The sequence below is a fragment of the Hemibagrus wyckioides genome, linkage group LG27 (genome assembly GCF_019097595.1).
Source record: "Hemibagrus wyckioides isolate EC202008001 linkage group LG27, SWU_Hwy_1.0, whole genome shotgun sequence".
Taxonomy (NCBI): domain Eukaryota; kingdom Metazoa; phylum Chordata; class Actinopteri; order Siluriformes; family Bagridae; genus Hemibagrus; species Hemibagrus wyckioides.
This window is the reverse complement of record NC_080736.1, coordinates 11,389,984-11,409,313: the sequence shown is the minus strand read 5'-3', so window position 1 is coordinate 11,409,313 and position 19,330 is coordinate 11,389,984. Positions and strand designations below refer to the sequence as shown.

The 19,330-nt window shown below is 39.0% G+C and overlaps 1 protein-coding gene across 2 annotated transcripts in view; it reads left to right on the top strand.

Annotated features, from left to right (window-relative positions):
• myo1ea (myosin IEa) overlaps positions 1–19,330 on the top strand; it is a 47,025-nt gene that overhangs the window by 18,161 nt on the left and 9,534 nt on the right. For both annotated transcript variants that reach the window (XM_058381727.1, XM_058381726.1), the window contains exons 5-19: positions 2,919–3,006; positions 4,427–4,516; positions 5,427–5,558; positions 5,917–6,051; positions 6,334–6,466; positions 7,859–8,055; positions 8,164–8,244; positions 8,675–8,761; positions 8,894–8,977; positions 9,316–9,483; positions 11,196–11,281; positions 12,969–13,050; positions 13,560–13,666; positions 14,613–14,711; positions 16,386–16,530. In XM_058381727.1, coding sequence (XP_058237710.1) covers positions 2,919–3,006; positions 4,427–4,516; positions 5,427–5,558; positions 5,917–6,051; positions 6,334–6,466; positions 7,859–8,055; positions 8,164–8,244; positions 8,675–8,761; positions 8,894–8,977; positions 9,316–9,483; positions 11,196–11,281; positions 12,969–13,050; positions 13,560–13,666; positions 14,613–14,711; positions 16,386–16,530 — 1,714 coding nt within the window. The remainder of the gene's footprint in view (positions 1–2,918; positions 3,007–4,426; positions 4,517–5,426; positions 5,559–5,916; positions 6,052–6,333; positions 6,467–7,858; positions 8,056–8,163; positions 8,245–8,674; positions 8,762–8,893; positions 8,978–9,315; positions 9,484–11,195; positions 11,282–12,968; positions 13,051–13,559; positions 13,667–14,612; positions 14,712–16,385; positions 16,531–19,330) is intronic.

The window sequence follows — 19,330 nt, the reverse complement described above, 5'->3', positions numbered from 1 at the left end:
AGCCCCTGCATGAAACTGCTGATCAGGCATTATGTGGTCAGCACAGCACATGTGTTTTTTTATTATTCACTAGTTACTATTAAAGATCTAAGTTATGAAATGAGCCTTTGCACTCACTGCAGTCTTCCAGCACCTTAGTTCATCTCTTTTTTAAGACTTCCTTTTTATGCCGTCTTTGCGAGACTGTGAGACTCTACAGGATGTTGGAATTTTCTGTTTTCTTCTAACATGTTGCTTCTATTCTTCTCTTTCTGTGAGCACAAGCGCCCTATGATTCAGTTACTTTGCTTTTGGTCAGGTCTCAGGTTCTTCCGCTCACTGTTTTGATGTAGCTCATACATAACCAGATGGCCTAAGTATGGCATAGACTTCCATTGTTTCACAATCACAATGGTGACGGAAGTTGGGGGATCTGTTTCATAAAAACAGTCTTTTTCAAGTGGAGGAAGCCATTTAGAGAGGAAATTGTTTCTCACTAGAAAAGACGTAAGGATACAGAGAGAATAGAGGTAATTCCCAAGGAGTCACCTCATTATCAGTCCATCATGTGACTTCACCAAAAAAGGCCAGATTGGACATACAGTTTGGTTTAATGAATAAAAAACACTGGCATTGTTCAATGTGGCACTGCATCTGTTTTGGCTAAGACATAATGAGCTTCATCACAGTGTGATGAATGAAGCTGGCAGGAAATACTGGCAGCCCGGGTGTTTATCTTTGTTTCTGTCTCCATATTTGGCCAATAAATCTATGTAGAAAAATGTCTTTAGCTGTGTAATTACAATATACAATGGGGAACTCCCAAAGAACAGGATTAAAAATAGCTCCCAGATTGAAGCTCTAGCCCTTGGTGTGGAATAAGAGACGGCTAGAGAAGTGCCAATATCTGTATTACTCATTTCCTTCATAGTGGAAAGCCAACATGTTGATGTGGAGTCGCAGAGAAGTACATATAAACATATACAATCCACTTTATTGGGAACATTCATGCAATTATCCAATCACCCAATCATGTGGCAACCAGGCGACATTTTTTCCAAGCTTTAGCTATCTGGTTTCATTGAGTCTGTGCCCACTATAGCCTCTGAGTCCTGTCCTTGGCAGGCAGGGGTGGAGCCAGATGTGGTCTTCTGCTGTTGTACCCCAACTGCCTCAAGATTCAACGTGTTTTACTTTCTGAGATGTTTTTCTGCTCACCACAGTTGTGAGCGGTTGTTTACATTATGTCTTTCTGAGTTCCTTAAGCTCGAACCTGCAGACCTGCAGTGCGTTGGATGTTTTTTGATTTTTGATGCCATTCTTTGAAAATTGCAGGAGACTAGCAGTTCTGAAATATTCAAACATCTTGCAATATATAAACATCCTGAAATATTTAAACATCTTGGCGCATTGTGATGTTTGATTTGAACATTAATGCGTGAACAGTGGCTGTGTATTAACGTATATGAGCTAAGACATAAAGAGAAAGAGAGAGAGAGAGAGAGAGAGAGAGATGAAAGCCCTAACTGCAAAACACAGTAATCGACTTCTCAGAATGAAATCAGATGAAAAGAATAGATGAAAAGGTGTATAGAGTTACTGTCGTGTAACGTCATGGGTCTCTAACTGTTTCATCTGGCCTTCTCCAATAACTTATAGCTGCCTTGGCTCTTAAAAGTATTACAAACAGGATTACTAATTAAATATATAAAATCACCCCTTAGGGCTGTGCCAAACTCAAAGCAGGAGTCAAAGCCAATGTGACTGAAACATAATGGTGAATTTATGAAACTAGGCTATTTGTGTCATATGGAAGGAAAAGAATGGGGAATACTCTCAGGAAACAAGTCTTCCATGTGTAGGAAGTCGGGTTATAGCAATTGTTCTGTTAATTCAGCAAGCTTTGTGATTACTGTTACAATGATATCACCGGTTTGCAGCATCATACAGTAACTGAAGTCAAAGATTAACAGTCTGTGCACTTATATATATATATATATATATATATATATATATATATATATATATATATATATATATATATATATATATAATATAAATTCTAATAGAACCCATAACTCTAGAGGTGGAAGGCAAATATGTTAACCACTAAACCACCTAACTGTCAAGTATTTTATTCATACAATCTAATTGCACAACGTAATGACAGTAAGATTACGCTAGTAATGACAGTAAGATTACGCTAGTAATGACAGTAAGATTATAAGATTACGCTAGTGAGAACCTGAACTTCCAACAAATCTGTTGGTCAATTACTTTCTGAAAATTGAACTGAAAATTATGTACGTGTGTATTGACCACTAACCGAACTTCCATGAGTTCTGGCGTAATGTGAAATCTCCGCGTTGCCTAATAACCACCAAACTCATTGCTATTAGGAAATTCTGACTATTCTGACTTAATGAGTGTTTCATTAACGTCATTTATATAGTAAACACTTAGTAAGCTTGCTATACCCCGTCACATTTCTACTGAACACACAGTAATCAACAGCTGCTGTTATAAATAAATAAACTATTATTATTTATTTTAGTGTTTATTTTATGAGTTCTGTTATTGTCTATGAAGTATTTTGTGTCCAGTGTCTAAAGTGTCAGCATTAAATCAGAGATCCTGGTGCCGTAGGGCTGCAAGGATTCCCACTGCAGAACTGTGCCATCCATAGGCATTTAAATTGCTGGTTCAGAGTTTGTCAGAGTTTATTGACCTCAACCTTAGATAGTTCCGCGTGTTCCCTGTTTTTGTGCCTGCCTCCCTAAAATAGTGGCTCCAAGTGTTTATTTGTGGAACAGCGGTCAGCTCTCCTGATGGATGCTGAGAATGTACTTAGCTTTCTCAGTTTTCTGATGACGCAGCACTCTGTGGGCCTGTTGTGTGTGAGAAACTGCAGTTTTGAATGCTCTTTCTGTGTCTCGTAGTGGTGAGAGTGGTGCTGGGAAGACAGTCGCAGCCAAATACATTATGAGCTACATCTCAAGAGTGTCAGGAGGAGGACCTCGTGTACAGGTGAGTCCAACGTCTCTGTCTCTACTGACAGCGAAAACCTTCATTTAATACTGAGCCATTAATTCTTCCTGTTCCTTTTATTACTGAACGTAAGATATTCCCCATTTCATAAATGCTGCTGTAAAGTATGTTTTATTTATTATTAAGCTTTTTATTATTTCATCTATTTGGTGGAATTGATTAGAATGTGCATTTGGCCCAAATAATTTTTGCACTTGAGCGAATTCAATTCTGCAAACAGATGCAGCTTTAAAAGCTTGAGGGAAAAAATCTTATGTGATTTTACAGCTTGTGTGTTCTGTATTATGCCACTCTGCAACATTTAATGAGGTCACCTTTGCAGAGTTTGCAGATCTGGTCTGGTTTGATGAGAATGTGATGTGTAATGCTACTTCTGTGTGTGTGTGTGTGTGTGTGTGTGTGTGTGCACACTCAGTCAATGCATATGGAAATAAATGGGTGACTGGAGTTGGTGATGATATGGTATTTAGTTTCATCATTAAAATGTCTGTTATGGTTTTGTATAAGCTGTCCTGAGCAGTGTATTGAATTAACAGTGTAATGTGTTTTATTTCTTCCTGCTCATTGTGCTGTTGCCTTTGTACATTCCTTCATATGACACATTGTGTCACGGTTGCATGGCGTCCTCCCTTTTCCGTCTTGTTATTCGACTCCCAGTGATACACTACACCCTGACCATTATAGCGTGAGTCTTTCTCTCGCTCTTTCTCTCACTCTCTCTCTCTCGCTTTCTCTCCCTCCCATCCCTGTCTTTCTCTCTGATTTACAATTAATGCCACTTTACTCATCACCATCAAGTAATGCTTGTGTTATCTAATACACTCAATTATATAGAATGTAATTGTCTTGCAATCAAGTCATCAGTCTTTTCTTAACACTGACTGATATCTCTGTCCATTGCAAATCATTTGTGCATCTCTCCTAATACATGCCAACAAAACACTGCTGTAATTGATTAAATTAACCGTCTTTTGACCTGTTGGATATCCTTCAGTATGTTTGCACATGCCGTTAGACCACCCCCTGAATTCCACTCAGATTTTCTTCACAAATGACAGCAGTTGAGTTTACAGCTCCCCAGAAATGCTACCATACAACGTCTGTGAATAATAAAAGATGTGTTTCCCGATCTCGTTGCTGATTTAAAATGCATGTGCTCCTGATCTGCAGATGGTTTGGAGCAGATAATGCAATCCAGGCGAGACAACTTGATGTGCGTGCATGTGTGTGTGAGTGCATGTGTGTGTGTGTATGTGTGTGTCTGTGTAGTGTGTGTGAGAGTTTGTCCCACGACATGCAGACTGTATTGCAGGCATATGTTTCTCAAAGTACCTCATCATCATCATCACCACCATCATCATCATCATCATCATCATTGCTACTCTCTTTTTCTCCACAGCATGTCAAAGACATCATTCTGCAGTCCAACCCTCTCCTGGAAGCCTTTGGAAACGCCAAGACGCTGAGGAACAACAACTCGAGCCGATTCGTAAGCACTCTACCTTCTGCCATGGCTTTATGGATAAAAGAGAGTGCTCCTGAAATCATGTGGTTTACCAAATCTAAGCTGAGAGGCTTCCAGAGCTTTATGGGGACTAAAGAAAACAGAAGGAAGTTCCAATCAAAATAGAAAGGGGGAGAAAAAGAGCAAGAGCAAGGGAGTCCTATTATTACCCTCTCCTGTCTCTTACTGTTTGCATTATGAGTGTGAAACAGGGCCAGGTGAAGTCAACGGCTGGAAACAGAGAAGAGAAGGAGTGTAGGGTGGATCCAGGTTAGACGCCCGGCTGATATATGAGTATGGATATACTTCACCATGTATAGGGTAGAATTACGTCTAGCTATTGTGAACTCAGTAGACACTATTGGGTTCACACTATTTCTGTGCTCCTTTCAGAAGTATGTGTTGGCTGTTTCAGATTTGTTTGTATTGGAATAAAAGCAAAGAGCAAAATGATTGTAATAATAGCTTGAGTCAAAGCCTGTAAGATTCATCCCAGACGCTCTAGCCCTGAACTGTATTTTAGGCTCTTAGCTATGAAAGTAAAGCTTTAGTCCAAAATATTATTTAAATAAAATCATCATTTAGTTCCAGGCCATCTCTGATGTCAGTATTATTATTGTTCTCCTGGATTCAGTTTAGTTTTGCGGTATAAATCAGATGCGACACGTTCAGATAAGACGTGGAACAGCCGTGTCGAGGAATCAGTTAGAGGAGGAATAGTGTTTCAGTGAGTTCAGGAGCCTCGGTGCTGCTGGGAATCTCATCACAGCCATACCCTGCTTGACTGTGGCTTTTTTCTTTAGGTCTTGAGTACACAAGACAATGTGTTGCAGGTGTGTGTGTGTGGATATTTTTTGTTTAAACACTGTTTAACACTGCATGTTTCTTCTGGCAGGGCAAATACTTTGAGATTCAGTTCAGCTCCGGCGGTGAACCAGATGGCGGGAAAATCTCCAACTTCCTGTTGGAAAAATCTCGCGTGGTCACACGGAACCCTGGAGAAAGAAGCTTTCATATCTTCTACCAGGTGAGAACCAGACTTTAGGGATCTCCTTTTAACTCTTTTCTGAGGAGGACAGGGGAAAGATTAAGCAGTGGAGGAATTTAGAAGAAGGAAAGGCTCTATTCTGTTTACTGCGTGATCTCTCTGGATGAGAAACAAGCCTGTCTGGCTTTGCTATGATGGAGCATCCACACATCTGTACTGCCTCTTTTTCTTGGATTAGCAGGGATACATTTAGGCCAGACTGAAATTGCAGTGTGCACTGTGATGAAAGCACAGCAAGTTTTGTAGTTTATTTGTAATATAAGATTGCAATATATTTCTGTAACACCAGACTATAAGTTCTATATAAATGTCCTGAATGTTCAAATTTGTGATGTAGTTAATCGAAGGGGCCACTTCGGATCAGAAAAGCACTCTGGGAATCACCAACTTGGATTACTACTCTTACCTCAACCAGTCAGGATCCTACAAAGTGGATGACATCGATGACAAAAAGGATTTTAAGGAAACTCGGGTGAGTGGGACTTTATTATATTTTTGATTTTTTCAAGAAAGATATAAATGTTTACCTGTTTGTTATGGGAAATGGGCTAGTACCAGCCACAGTCTTGCTTTTTAGACCTTTTATTTTTTCGTGCAAGCGTTCTGTTTCTACTTCAGAGCAGACACCTGTTTTTATTTACTACCAAAGCCACAGCAGGAGTAATTAGAGGACATGGGCTGGGAAATGGCGGTGACAACTACACATTGTGCACTGTTAATGGAAACCCTCCTTTCTCTTTCGCTTTTTCTCTAGCACGCTATGGATGTAATTGGGATCTCAGGCGAGGACAATGCCATGGTCCTGCAGATTGTAGCTGGAATTCTTCACCTGGGGAACATCAGCTTCAAAGAGTCTGGGAACTACGCCGCTGTGGAGAGCGAGGAGTGTGAGTAAACAGTCGTCTTCTCATTTCGGATGTGTGAAGCCATACTTTGTGTTTTTTTCTGGGCACTGGGCTTTGTGTCCTTGGTTGCTCTTTAGAGGGTCACAAGAAGCATATTTTCACTCTGTTTCTGTTTTCTTTTCTTTCTTTTTTTCTTTTCACTTCGGTTAGATTTTCCCTCTATCTCCCTGTGTTGAGTGTTTGTTGTGTTTAAAGGGGGTTGGAGCCAGTCAGGCTCAGCCATGCTGAATTAACCCAGAAAATGAAGTTTGCCTCAGGGTTCAGAGGTCTGGTTGAATTACATCATACACTAAAATTACACCAAGAAAAGCAGAACTTCCTGTTGCGCCAGCCCACCCTTCCAGTTCTCCTTGTCCCCACCCTGTACTCGTCGGTTTGCTTCGTCCTTCCCTCCACCCTTTTAATCCATCTTTCTATCCTTTCATGCGAGGCATAATGATTTTCACACAGAGCTCCACAGTGCCGGGAGTATCGCTGCCTAATCTGTGTTTCTTGTTCACCATAAATCCACTTCCTGTCTGCTGCCAATGGCTTTCACATATGCAGAAGAGCTGATGTATAAACAGATCATGGAAAAGTGGCATAGCAGCATGGGTTAATGACAGATTTACACCTCAGTATGTGTGCAGAGCTTCTCCACTAATGACTCGAACACCTTAAAACACAAACACTTTACAGTTTTTGTCAATCAGAGTGCATTTTTCTTTCAATGGCATATTTTCAAACCAGTTGTTTATATATGTACCATTGAGTAAAGCTAAGTTGAAATACATGTTACATGTAGTAGATGTTAATATTGTGTTCCCGCTTCAGTCAGTCAAATACAAATTTAACTCACTCACTCTTTTCTGATTGAGGTGCTACTGATCATGAAACTCCAAGTAATAATATTAATGTATGTTGATGAATGACTCACATATAATCAGTCCCAGAGTTTTTCCCCAATGCAGCACAGTTTGGACCACACCCTCATTTCCCGTTGAAGTTGCTAGGCAATGACGGAGCGTGTCTGTCTATTGTTGCTGATAGTGAAGGCTTTCTTTCCTAAAGGAAAATTGATTTAGCAGCTAGGCTACGTTAGAGACCGGATGAGGAGACAGGATTGAAGCATTGCCTCGTGCCTCACCCGTGCCTCAGTATCCTCTATTGGCTTTTGATGTGGTTTAATAAAAACATTGACTGTGAGTCATCTGTTTAATTCTTCATTCCACTTTGTCCTCTGGAGAATTGTGCTGTTGCCGTAAAAGGACTTTGTGTATAAGATCATGAAATTAGGCATCAGGATTTTTTTTTGTCTTCCACTGTTTTTTTCCCTTCTTGGAGAAAGAAATATTTTTTTTTTTTGTCCTCACTATGTCATTTTCCTCTGCTTAGTCCTGGCATTTCCTGCTTTCCTGCTGGGCATCAACCAGGACCGGCTAAAAGAGAAACTCACCAGCCGTAAGATGGACGGCAGATGGGGAGGTAAATCTGAGTCGATAGATGTGACCCTGAACGTGGAGCAGGCGTGTTTCACACGTGATGCCCTCTCCAAAGCTCTGCATTCTCGCGTCTTTGACTACCTGGTAGAGGTATGTGTCCTATTTGTCCTATATTCCTCATATTACTCCACTGAGAGTTCTTCACAACACTCTAATGATTAACAAATGTGTAAGAGAAGTCATTCTTTTTTCTCTCAGTCAATCAATAAAGCCATGGTAAAGAATCACCAGGAGGAGAATATTGGGGTTCTGGATATCTACGGATTTGAGATTTTCCAGGTATAATGTTTCTTATAATGTTCCTTTTCTTCATTTCAGATTCAGGAAGATTTTTAAGGAAGATGTTTCATTTCAAAATGTAAATTTTTCAAATGCTAATTTAATCATGAATCTGAAGAGTCGTGCTTCCAGGGTTATGATAGAGAGGTACTTTTTATTTGCCTGGATTAATCCTGGATAAATTCAGGGTTTTTCTTTCTGACTGAAAATCTCAGTAATCTGTCTTCCCTGCTTGGATTACAAAAATGACTGTGTTTGGAAACATTACATTAACCACAATATACATGTAAATGACTTTAACTTCCAGAGTTTTATAGTAAGAATTTTCTGTGTTTTTGGTGAATGTGTAACATGTGATAAATAAGCACACAAGTAAAAATAATTTCATAAATTTGGTTTCTTTCTTCTACTTGTTTTTTGTGTTTTTTAGAAAAATGGATTTGAACAGTTCTGCATCAACTTTGTGAATGAGAAACTGCAGCAGATCTTTATTGAGCTTACACTAAAAGCAGAGCAGGTACTCTATATTTGCTTCATCATACCATGCTGGCTTATGAATCATGTGACTTTTTGAACTTTTTATGCAAGATGTCTCAATATATTTTGTCTCCCATCTCTTTTTGACCTTCCCATTCCCTTCTCCTTTTAGGAGGAATATGTACAGGAAGGGATCCGATGGACTCCCATCGAGTACTTCAACAACAAGATCGTCTGTGACCTCATTGAGAGTAAAGTAAGTGCCAAGAGGCTGAATTTGGGTTTTATTTGGCTGCTTTCCTCAGACAGGATATGAGCTCTGTCCTTTTAACAGTTTTTTACACGCCCAATAAAACTAAACAGTGCCAAATTGAGGTATCTCCAGTGGCACAAGCTTCCCGTCATTTCCCATGGCTCTTAGATACCCTGAGACAAGCTTTCTAATTTGAATTCACTGCTTTTGATAAATTGCAGTAATATGACAGCAGAGGATGACTTCAAGAAGAAGCGAGTGCAAGATGTTTTGTGGAGCTGGACATTTTATACTTATGTGGCAGTGGATCATGCTGGATTCTTCTCTGTTGTCTTTCCTAGAATCCTCCAGGCATCATGTGCATCTTGGATGACGTATGTGCTACGATGCATGCAAAGGGAGAAGGAGCTGACCAGACGATGCTGCAGAAACTGCGCATGCAGATCAACAACCACGAACACTTCAACAGCTGGAATCAAGGCTTTATAATCCACCACTATGCGGGGAAGGTCAGAACCTTGATATCTGTCTTCATGCACTGTATATTCACTGCCTGTTAAATGTTATGCGTATACATACACATATACAATATAAACGTCTTCTACGTGATCTAAATAATTTATATAATATAACATAAAGCTTATTGTTTTTCTCGTGAGTGTCATATCTCAAAAGAATTTTACTCTGAAGATCATGTCTATGTGTTTTTAAATACATTGTTGCCTTATAGCTCATTTTCACTGACACCTTTATAGTCATTAATATTCACACCTGACCCTTTATATTCATTACTATACTTGGCTGTCTCAACAAATATCAAGCTTTTGCACATTAATAGAAGCAGACAGGTTCTTTATAAGCGGTTTTGTCACTGACCTGTTGATTCATTATTTACTTTACTCCCAGAGCTCAATCGTTTACCTCACAGCAGTTGTTTTCCGAGCTCTTTTCAGAGTATCTACCACCAAGTGAGCCAGGTTTGTAAGGTGATTACACAATAATAAATATCAGGAAATGAAAGCTATCATTATGATCTCTCATCTTCTATTCGCCTTTTGACCTCAAACCCAAAAAGGATCGACTTTGCCATCCCAATACTTTTGGAGGGGAACGTATACAGAAAAGCAATGAGCATGAGCATGTGTATATGAGATTCTGACACATAGCCCTTGTTTAATGAGGCATGCTGGGACAGAGGGAGGTTTGGTCACATGTACTGCATAACTACTTTCAGACTAATTTGAGTTACACTGATGGAGCTACATTCCACAGATAACACAAAATTTCTTTTTAAAAGACTCCCTACCTAGAACAACTCCCTAACCAAAAATAAAAGCAAAATGAAAAGAATCTTGGAATTGCAGAATGAATGTACTGCTTGTGTGTGGCTCTGTGTTACTGCTTATAACATTACAGTTACCGGTCACAAGCTACAGTCTGACTAATAACAATTTGCAGATTTCATCCGCATGCAAAACAGGGCAGACATGGCAAAATAGATTGGCAACAAGAAGATTAGTGACCAAAAGAAGATTGGGTTTTGTTGAGGTTTGGTCTTTTAGGCACATTTAAGGTTTTCTTAAAAAAATGATAATTACCTCTACACCACCTGTGTAGCATGACATCTCACCTTTACTGGACAAATCTGGTATATAAGTATATAATATAATGATGTATAATATAATGTAACATGACATGACATGACATGATATATAATATAATATAATATAATATGAAATAATATAATATAATATAATATAATATAATATGAAATAATATAATATAATATAATATAATATAATATAATATGAAATAATATAATATAATATAATATGAAATAATATAATATAATATAATATAATATGAAATAATATGAAATAATATAATATAATATAATATAATATGAAATAATATAATATAATATAATATAATATAATATAATATAATATAATATAATATAATATAATATAATATGAAATAATATAATATAATATAATATAATATAATATAATATAATATAATATAATATAATATAATATAATATCTCCATTGTATGATTATATGATTGTTGGCCGCTGCATTTTTTATCACCTGTGCTTGCTGTAACAAGATTCATAGCTGTATTATAATGTATACTTTTGAATATCTGACATATCTTTGCAGTCTCATTCAAATGAATGTTGCATAATTTGGATGTGAATATCTCTGTGTGTGTCTTCAGGTGTCCTACGATGCTGATGGCTTCTGCGAGCGTAACAGAGATGTCCTGTTTACTGACCTCATTGAACTCATGCAGAGCAGTGAAATGTGAGTGACTCATGACATTCTAATATATGCAAAGCAGGCTCCTAACTTGCAGCAACAAATGTGTGCCAGTATTGTGTTTTCTGTGCGTACATGTGTGTGTGTGAGTCTGTGTGCCAGTGTTGTCTTTTTCTTTGTGTGCATATGCGAGTGTTTGTGTCTGCGTGTGTGTTTGTGTGCCAGCATTGTTTTTTCTGTGCGTGCATGTGAATAAGTGTGTGTGTGTGGGTGTGTGGGTGTGTGTCCGTCCAAACAGACATATCGCCTTACTGTGGCTCATGATAGGTTAGAGGTGTGACTCCACAATGCAAAGACGTGCTGTGAGGCACGCACACGTTTAACAGAAAAATGCAACAAAACTATTCTTCCTTCAGACATGCAGACTCCCTATTAGTGAAAGTGAGAAAGAATAAAAGGGAAAGACGGTTATTGTCAGCTCCAGCATGTCGCAGAGCCCCTAGTCTGGCTGAGCCTACACATTCTTACAGCGTTAACCTCTGAGCTTTATTAAAGAGCACAATTTTCCAAAACTGTGAAGAAACTCGCACTCAGATAAAGAGTTATCTGTAGATATCTGTTCATTAGATATTCAGTCCTTAAACTGGAAAAAGAATGATTCTGAGAATCTTAACTCAAATGCAAAATCCTTTCTGTGAAATCTTTAATCCTTTTAGTTTTTGTTTGTTATATAATTTCTCCTTGAAACATTTGGGGGTGGAGCCTGTCTCATGTCATTAGTGTAAACCACCACACCTCTTGTGTTGTTATGCATGAAATTAATACACCACACTGTGTACAATAATACTAGATGGTTATATCCAAGACCGTGAAGTTTTGTTGATTATAATAGATTATATTCAGTCACACTGTCTCCAGAACCACTGGCAAGTCTATGTACCAAAGTTCAAAGAACATTTTTAAGAAACATTGAATTGAGCTAGAAACGGTTAAAAGCCACACTTTTTGTAATCACTGACAAATTGCTGTGGTATAAGTAAAAGAAACCCCTGTTCTAAGGAAACTTCTGCTTTATGACAGACCTCATCACACCCACCCCAGTGCTGATTATTTTCTTATAACAGTATGGCCTATTGTGTTTTCTTCCTGATGTAAACATGTCCTAATTCACTACATTTGAGGTACAGTTCAATTTTTAACCACTCCTTTAATGCAAACCTTCTTTTAAGCAAAATACTTTAGAAGAAAGGTAACCTCTGAGACATGCTGAACTGCTCGCTAAGGCTGAAAGAGATCACACACCCAGAATTTCAGGAATGCTCGCAAGCATGTGCTACATTCTGACTGGTGCTGAACTATCATGGGTTATGGCATATGAGAATCTCAAATTATTCATGTGACATAAATGAATGCCGAATGCCTCAGTACAATATATGCTGCTTAACATTCCAGCACAGGAAAATTCCATTCAAGAGGAAATGATGGAAGTGATTAGAGACGATTAGAGCGTGTGTAGAGACCATATTGTCCCTAAAGTTCCAAAACAATGTGCGCTGTGGTGCGGCAGAACTTCAGTGACCCGAGTCGAAAACACTCCAGACTTCCCAAGTGTCTGCTCCTTTGTCTCTACTCCCCTCTCTCTCTCTCTCTCTCTCTCTCTTCCTCTTTCTCTCTTATGCTCCAATTCTTCCATAATTATTCCTGCCTGCCTTGGTTTGTTCTTCTTCAACAGAGCTTTTATTCGGGCCCTGTTCCCAGAAAACCTCAATGCTGAGAAGAAAGGTCGCCCCACCACAGCAGGCAGTAAAATCAAGGTATGTTGAGCTGTAAGGTAGTGGTGTGTGTGTGTGTGTGTGTGTGAGAGAGAGGGAGAGAGAGAGAGAGAGAGAGAGAGAGGGAGAGAGAGATAGCAAGAGAAATGAGAAAAGAATGACTGTGAGTATTTAAACGAATACCCCACCTTCACCTTCAGCAACATTATGTCTAGTGTATGTGTGATTTTACTAAGGAAAAGAAGTTTGACATGTTTCTTGGTATTGAGAAAAGAAAAGAAAGACATTTTTATTACAGACTCACTTACACTGGACACCAAAGAGCAAATTATTAAATTCTTTTAATAAATACTTACAATATGTGACCATACAGTATACCATGAACTCTAAATAGCACTTACACTGTCGTGCGTATTTGTAGTGTGTCGATGCAGCAATGCTGATGATTCAACAAACATTTTAAAGTCATGTAAACAGGAGGTAATCCCTGACGTGAACAGCTAAAAGTCTCTCTCTCTCTCTCTCTCTCTCTCTCTCTCTTTCTTGGCCAGAAACAAGCCAATGATCTGGTGAGCACGCTCATGAAGTGTACTCCTCACTACATACGCTGTATCAAACCCAACGAGACAAAGAAGCCCCGAGACTGGGAGGAGAGCAGGTACACACACATCCACATAAACACACACTTTAGCCATCACTGAAACCTCTTCACAGAGAGGCCTAGCATTTTCATATTATGTTTATGATGAGCTCAGCTGCGGTCATAATCTCAAGACATGAAGTAGTATTTAGAAATAATATTTGCTTAATGTGTTTTTGGCCTCTCAGACATATATTACGCAGAAAGGATAAAAAAAAAACCCTCTTAGGTCAGTCATTTCAACAGAACTGTTTGTGTTGACCAAGCAAAGACACATGTGGGTGTGGGTGTGTGTGTTTGTGTATGTGTGTGTGTGGGTGTACATTTGCTCCTTTTTTAAAATCCGAATATTTCTGCAGTTATACATCAATTCATCCAATTTTCTGCTTCCTAGCATTTTCAGCTTCACAATGCCATCAGCTGTGATTATTTATTCTCCTCATGCTTGTTGTCCTGTCGGATGGCTTTTGGTGCCGGCTGTACTGTCACAGGTGCAGCTGTATCAGCTGTATTATTCAGAGCCTTCCTGTTGTGAATACAGACTCATGGTTGATTAGCACTGCGCTTCTGAATGTGCAATTAAAATCTAGTTTCAGAGAGGATGTGGAAAATACACCACTTCCATACAGTACACTTCAAATTAAATATGTGCTTTAAATCAGCGCCCATAATAACTAACGTGTCATAAAAACGCCAGCTGCAATTGCGCATCCATTCAGCAGCAGTGGACTTGTGAAATGTTTTTCCTGTCTCTGGTCTGGTTTTCTGCACTGGGAAAAAATGTTAAAATTTAGAAAGTGGTCTGGATTTTAAGGTCCATTTAGTTGTTCCATTGTCTAGTCTACAAAACATTTACTAAATATCAGAGCTAGTTATGAAACTAGTGTGTGTTAATAGTGAATGACCTCGTGTAATAGACACTCACCCACACACACACAATTTCTGCTCTATTTTCACACCTCAGAGTGAAGCATCAAGTGGAGTACCTTGGTTTAAAGGAGAATATCAGAGTGAGACGTGCTGGCTACGCTTACAGAAGAGTCTTCCGCAAATTCCTGAACAGGTACCAAAAAAATATCAACACCTAACCCGGCTGACCGAGCCGGAGCACAGCAATACACAGATTTGCAAATGATCAAGCGTTGTGTTTTGGCTCGAGATCGAAAATAGACTCATGTCTGCGAGAGAAATGGAAAGGAGACAGAGTGTGAACGAGAGAGAGGAGACAATTTAACAATGTCTGAGGGAGTAGCAGTGGAAAGTGGAAGAACGATTCATGCTTAAGGCATGAGGTTCCCAAATGAGAAAAAGGAGCCAAGCGACAAAAAAAGAGCTGCTTATTTTACACAGGTGTACAAAAACCAAGCAAAAAAATATTTGTTTCCTTAATCACAAGCTTGTCTGTTATTGTTTTTGCTAACTCTCTAGCTTAGATGATAAGTTGAGGTTTAGATGCCATAAATAGAGCTGTGAGAGACTGAGAGCCTGTGGCTACTGAAGATACGTTTTTGAGGCAGTTTAGGCCCATAATGCACTGCTTGTGCTATGTAATGGCAGGATTATAGTGAGGGACTGTGTGTGGGATTTACGGTAGTAAAATCAGTGAAAGGTGTACACAAAGGTACATTTGTTCCTAAGTTAACACAAGCTATATATTGTTAAAAGAAATAATTATTAATGGAATAACCGAGAGGTTGTTTAACGTTGCTTTACGATCTAAAATTGACCCATTCAAAGTAAGATTGAACAGTTCACGCATCAGTTTTGCGTTTCCTTGATTTGCTAAATCCACTATCTGCATTTAGAATGACAGAAACAAAACTTTTTAATTTGTATTTTTCAGAATTATGAAGGCTAGAGTGCCCATGCTTCATACATATAATTATATACAGTATAGTGTATGTATATGAACTAGTTTTTGATTTCAGGTTAATGTTACTAAAGAAATGCTGTTCGGTTATTGTCTGGAATTTTTTGGATCCTTCTGCTGTTTGCTTTCTCCAGACATACACACCCACACCCACCTACACCCACACACACACTGTCACATGCATGTACTGTGTGCACACTCACACACACACACACACACACACACAGCTCCCTTTTTATTGGTCCCTCAGACAACTATAGGCACCAGAGGCATTTATATACATAGTCTTGAAAGGCCGATTTGTATTCAGCCTGTTAGCCTTCTCACGGCAAAAGTCTTCATTGAATTCTAACCAGTTTCCACGGCAGGGCCCTGCAGTTAAAATTCCATCCTGAGAAAAGCCATATTCATATACATACCCTGTATAATAATTGGATAATGAGACAACTTTGCTTGTTGGGTGCTCAACTCTAGCACATATGAAACAATGATTCTGTGTTTAAAAATGTCAGCCTTACTTCAAATGTATTTACATAGAAACGGGGTGAGCCATGTAAGGCCACACAGTGTTTTCCATACACAGTGGCCTTAATTTTTAGGACCTTTTGAAGTCTATGAGCCTGACTACATGCTACCTATCTTTTCAGCCATTAGTAAGCTAACTCAATGTCATTATTTTATTTGAAACTGCAAATAAATATCACTTCCCAATTACAGGCTGTGTTCTGTTTTTGCGCATTAATCATAAGGCTGGTCAGCAAAGATTGTTATTAAAGCTTAGACTTGCAACATTACCAGTCATGTTGGCTCTGTGGTTTCGCTGTACCCCAGCAAACACTTTTCCCCTCTCCTTTCTCTATTTTCTAGGTATGCTATCTTGACAAAGGAGTCGTGGCCGACATGGCGTGGAGATGAGAAGCAGGGAGTGCTGCATCTCCTGCGTTCTGTCAACATGGACCAGGATCAGTTCCAGCTTGGACGTACCAAGCTGTTCATCAAAGCACCTGAATCGGTATGAGTCCCAGTTTTGGCTAACCTTCAGAAAACAAAACAAAGCTAACTCTTTTATGCAGTTCGGGTCAATATGCATTACAAATGACCCTAAATGTAATCAGTCAAGGTGTTTTGTGTTCATATTTTGTGTCTTCAGTGTTGTGAGCTATGAGAATCATACACTTCCCTAAAACCATGATAGTTTTAGTATCTTAAATGGATGTGGATTCTGACATATGATATATTGCTATTCGTATCATATTACTCTGCATTGAAGGTCATTTATTCATCTGTAGTAGGCACTTTATACTGGGCAGGATCCGAAGAACCCTTGTGTGAGGTGGGAGACAGTAAATGCCCACACATTCACACCTACAGACAATTTATAGTAGCCAGTATGCCTAAAGATGTGTTTTAAGAGGTGGGACAAAGCCAGAGAACCCTGCTTAACCCATGCTTAACTCTCAACAGACAGTAACCTGAGCTCAGGATCAACCCAGGGATCGTGTAACTACTGAGCTAATGAATAAAGTTAAACAAATATGTTTTTCAGTGAGTGGGTAATATTTTGCTATGCGGTTTATACAGTCTTTCAACCTTATAGCTAAACATATGTTGGCTGATCCACTACATTTGGGGTAACTGTTTACATTTCATTTGATCCAACTGTTTCTTTAAAATATATTTATTCATTGGTTATTGCTTCTTATGAAGCTTTAAGCTGTGAATGAGTTTCGACAACCTTTAGTTAGATTCAGCCGGATAAAGGAGCTGTATAGAAAAAACCCTTTCTCTGAGGTTTAACAGACAGAAAAGAAGCGATTTGGAGAGCAGGAAGTGAGTACTACATCAGCAGCATTGAGTCAACATCACTGAGGGAAGTCTACACAAAGTATGTGTCTGTAGAGAAGTAAGCTCTTGTTAGGACACAACCAGGGTTTCTGTTCACCGCATGTTCTATATGAAAGCTCTGCCTGTAACTTTTCTGTGAGGTCACTGTTGACATTTGCACACGCTTGTTCACAAGCACACTCACACATTCTTACACACGCTCTGAATCAGGCCTTTTTAATGAGCCTCAATGCAGGCGATTATCCAAAGGTGTGCGCCTGTCCTGCTTGTGTACATTCACAGTAAAAGTGTGTGTTGAAATGTCAGTGGTCAGCTCATAGACAAAGTCAAAGGGAGTTCATAGAAAAGGGTGTGTGTGTGTGTGTGTGTGTGTGGTGTGTGTAATGAATGCTTACTCAACTGAAATATTAAGTGGGAGGGTCTTAGACTTAACCTCTCAGGATCAAAAAACAAAACTCCCTCTCAGATAAGGGCTGACATGGACTAATTAGTTCATGACTAGTGGTGAATTTGTCAGCTGGCAAAATTTCACCCAGCTCTGTGTGCGTGTGTGTGTGTCTGGGTGTGTGAGTGCCAGAATGAACTCTGTGATCTCTCAGAGTGCTGATGGATGACACTTTTGTGCTGTGTTTGTGTCTGAGCTGTCAGACTCTCAGACTGTAATAGCACAGGATAAAAAGCTTCAGGGTTTTTTTTTTTTTTTGCAAAAAGAAATATTTTAATCTTATGCCTTCCTTGAGGGATCTCCTGCATACTCACAGTTCAGTCCTTGTGTGTGTGTGTGTGTAGTGCAAGCTGAGGCGATAATAAGAGAACAGTGTGTTTAGTCTGGAGTTGCAGAGCATGCAGAGAACAGAGTGAAGAAATTCAGAAATTCAGCTAAAATCCCATTCTTAAGGGAAGGATGGATAGAAGAAACACCGGCCTAATCAAAATGTGGAGAGATGTATTAGCGCGATATCGTAGTGTTTCACACAGAGCGCAAATCTTCGTGTAGGGAGTAAATGCCAGGCGGGACACCTGGAGCTGTTTTAAAAGTGAAGCCTGTCCTCAGCTCACTAATAAAGCTCCTGTATGGAGTGACCTTTCCAAAGGTTTATTATTATCTCTTTAATGGACTTGAAAAATGTTCAGAGTACTGCTACATATTCCTTTGATTCCTTAAGCAGTGGTTCTCAACATGTCCCAGAGACCCAGCGTGTTCTGCAAAGTGCGAACTTCTTCCTATACTTAATATCCCAATGCAGTCATAATGAGTAGTTGATCTGTTGGAGCTAAATATTCACATATTTACATATTTTCCCCTTACCCCAAGTGTAGTGAGTCAGACATGTGTTGCTGAGTGTTTGTTTCTTTGTGGCATAACGTAACTAACAAGGAATGGAAATTACTGTTCGGATGGGATACGATTTCCATATTTATGTCTGACAAGTAATGTTGCTGGAGAAAGTCTGTGGGAATTCTGATTGATTCACTAGGGATAAGAAATCTCTGTATAAATAACCGAAAAGGGAGCGTCTTCAAGCTGTACGTAAAATTACAACGTAAATGTACCACACACACCTCAAGCTCTTGTTATAGGGCATAATGGTCACATGATCTTAACCTTTATATAGACTTTATCTGTACTAGGAACTCAAAGCATACCTAAACCACTCGGATACACTGGTTACCTGAAAAGGTCTTTTAAATATTGTCAGTATTGGAGAGTTTTAACGTTTCAGTTTGTCTTCTGTTGGAGACGATCTTTCTTTCTGAAGAAAAATATTCTTTCCTACATGATATAATGAAACATGTTAGGATATATATTATCTGGGGTTTATTTTCCTACTGGTCATTTTTATAGAAGGTAAATATGGAGTTATTTTTCCAGGTGGATGTACACACAAAAATGTTTGCCTTGACAGAGTCAAGGCAATAATTACATTACCACATCTCCACATTTACAACTAATCCAGTCCCAGCAG